General features: G+C 38.0%; 1 protein-coding gene across 1 annotated transcript in view; it reads right to left on the minus strand.

Annotated features, from left to right (window-relative positions):
* Nucleotides 1–774, minus strand: part of SPHKAP (SPHK1 interactor, AKAP domain containing) — a 50,837-nt gene extending 50,063 nt beyond the window's left edge. The window contains 1 exon segment of the mRNA XM_010018601.1: nt 684–774. Coding sequence (XP_010016903.1) covers nt 684–767 — 84 coding nt within the window. The 5' untranslated portion in view covers nt 768–774.
* Between the last annotated feature and the right edge of the window lie 2,135 nt (nt 775–2,909).

Raw genomic sequence — 2,909 nt, forward strand, 5'->3', positions numbered from 1 at the left:
TACTGCAATAATCTGGCCCTGCAGAGAAGGAATAAAAGCAATCATCCATGGCCTTCACCTGTGTCTGCTCAGTTGTACTGACATTATCTACATGCACAAGATAATGTTAGTCATATCTGGCTCCTTCTAATGACATACATACAGGCATCCTTCCCTCCCAATCCTCTAAATTGCGTAACTACATATAAACCTATTTTGAGTCAACAAAACCAGCATGAGTCAAATCTCTATGACCTCCTGGTTTGCTGAAAACCTTCCCAGTCATATACGAGGGAAGGCAGAGAAGCTGTTCCATGAAGGACCCTCCATTGTATTGGCCTGAGAGAAGCAAAGCTCTGGACCCTCAGACTGGGTCCCAGAAACTTGCCACCTATTGAAGAGCAGTCCTGAAGGTATTTGTTCCATGCACTGCTTTTACTTCGTATTCTCAGTTAATGAGGAAAAACAGAAATCTGCAGCAGGATATTATAAATGTATAATGTATTTTAGAACTAGACCAACATAGACCGGGCAGACAAAATTCCAAGATACCTTAACAGCCCCTGAATTTATTTTTCTGTATCAGTCCTTTTCTTTTTTAGGTATTGGTTAATTTTTGTGTTCTCCAATAAAGACAAAAGCTAAAGAGTAAAGCTATAACTTGGGATGTGTCTGCCTTTGAATATAACAAACTTAGACATTACCTTCTTACATGCTGTGACAGAGCTTCCCAAACTGCTTGCTGAACTGTCTGTGCTGCTGCCTTGGTGCTCTGGAACTTCATGCATCAGCGGAGATTCAAAGTTGCTGAAGAACAAAAAAGAAACAGACACCCCAAAACCTTTCCAGTGACTCAGCTACATAGATACCTCAACTGATAACAAAATACAGTTCAGTAAAGAGATGTAACTTAGAAGAAGCTGTCTATGCTCTCCTTGTTGATGTTACTAGTCTATTTATTACTTTATTTTTCCATTTTGGAAGACTCTCCTGAGTTACATACTTTGGATATGAAATATCAGACCAGAGTCTTTAGATGATTACAGGATAGCATATGGCTGCCTATAATCATATCTGCCTGTCTTGAATGCCGCTGTAAAAAGTGGTACTAGCTTGTTTTCATAAGCAGGCATCTTGTAGCAGCAAATGAAATTCTCTCTGCATTAATTCAGCTTGGTAGAAAAAAGAAAAGCTTGCTGCATTTTTACCTGCCTGGATAGAGGTAAAGGGGTAGTAATTAAAATGTAAAAACCACAATAGGAGCAGTTGACTTCTGTAAGTGAGATGGAATAGACTGATACCTTTTAGGTTTAGAGCAAAGGTAAGTCATACGCGTACTCTGTTTTGAGAGTCAGTTATATGCAACAGATGCAACAATATTTGCTTTGGGACTGTGCAGATGTGAAATACAAAACCATAGAAACAAGCTCCCCCAGCCAAGTTATTTGCACATACAGTTGGTACCATGCCTCACATTTATTTTGGAATAGCTCAGGACAGTCTTGTAAGATCTCCCTCCATATAACAGTTAAATTGTCACGAGCTTTCTGAAGCTTCTCTTTCTGGACTTGATGTGATTACAGTTAAAGACAACACAGTGCTAAAGTGCTATTTCTCCAGAAATGTGCTAGGGGAAGAATGCCCTACACATTCAAGTTCTGCTTCCAAAATTAGGTCGCTAGAGTGCTTTTAATTTATTGCAAGCCATCTATGAGAAGATATGGAACGCGTTGTGATAGACCATAACAACTAGGTTACCATGGCTTAACTAATAATCTTTCATCAGTTCCAACAGGCTAACAGACCATGTGCGATTTCCTTGTATGCTCAATTAAAAACTAAAATGCATTTTCATAAGTCACCTTTGCTGGATCTTAAGCCAATATGTTAAAAGGAGGCTGCTTCTAGTTTTTGCCCCAATCTATCAGTAAGGCTACCCTTCTCTTAAAGATTTATATATGTATATTTTATTTGATACTGCTTAGGACCAGTTATGAACATATCCACTTCCACTGATAAATAACTTTGTCAATAAGAATTTTGTTGATATGTGTGGTGCTATTCTGTAATTATTGTTTTTTTTAAAAAGTATCTGTATGTATCTGTATGCTAGAATTAGAAGATTGAATTAAAAATATAACACTAACTTAGCCCTTATTAATTGTGAATTGGGGAAAAGCTTCCTGAATTGCATGGGAGGATTGAATACAGATGCACAAGTGAGACGAGTAGGTTAATTGACTTCACTTGAAAAGTGTGGTATCACTTAACACTCTCTAAGATACGAGCAACATTTGTACCTAGGAGGGAGACTTTTGCCTGTTTATGAAAATCTGCTGTATTGCTCATATTATCTAGATAAATGGTAACTTTTCTGGGCAGTAATTTTTCTGGCATTTAACAAAGCAAAATAGCATTTTATAGGCCTTTTGCAGAGTTCTTCAACAAAATGAGGGACATTAAACATATGAAGTTGTTCTGGTTTTACCTTTGTTAAAAATAAACCCTCATATTCAGAGGGTCAGATATTGCATAAGTTAAGTACCCTCCTTGCTAACTCCAGCCTCTGTACTAAGTAGAGCTCAGTACTCCCAGAAGAAGCTGTGAACTGCCTCTTTTTATAAGATTCATCACTTCTACAATCTAATAGTAAATTACAAATTAAGTCTGACCTGCAGGTTGAAGTACAAGAGCCATTGTTTTCTCCTGCTCTTCACTGAGAGAAAGACTGAGTGGTTTTGCTATTGCTTTGCCCTACAGGGAGTTGATGTGCTGATGATGTCTATTTGCTCTCAGTTACACTGTGTGCAGGGAACTTAACTTCTAGTGAACTTCTAGTGAATCAAGTGTTGCTGAGTCTAAAGGCAGCAAAGATGACAGTGTGGCCACTAACTAAAGGTCTTTTTTGGACCTTAATTAAGCAGTGCAAA

The sequence above is a fragment of the Nestor notabilis genome, unplaced genomic scaffold (assembly GCF_000696875.1).
Source record: "Nestor notabilis isolate BGI_N333 unplaced genomic scaffold, ASM69687v1 scaffold11317, whole genome shotgun sequence".
Lineage (NCBI taxonomy): Eukaryota > Metazoa > Chordata > Aves > Psittaciformes > Psittacidae > Nestor > Nestor notabilis.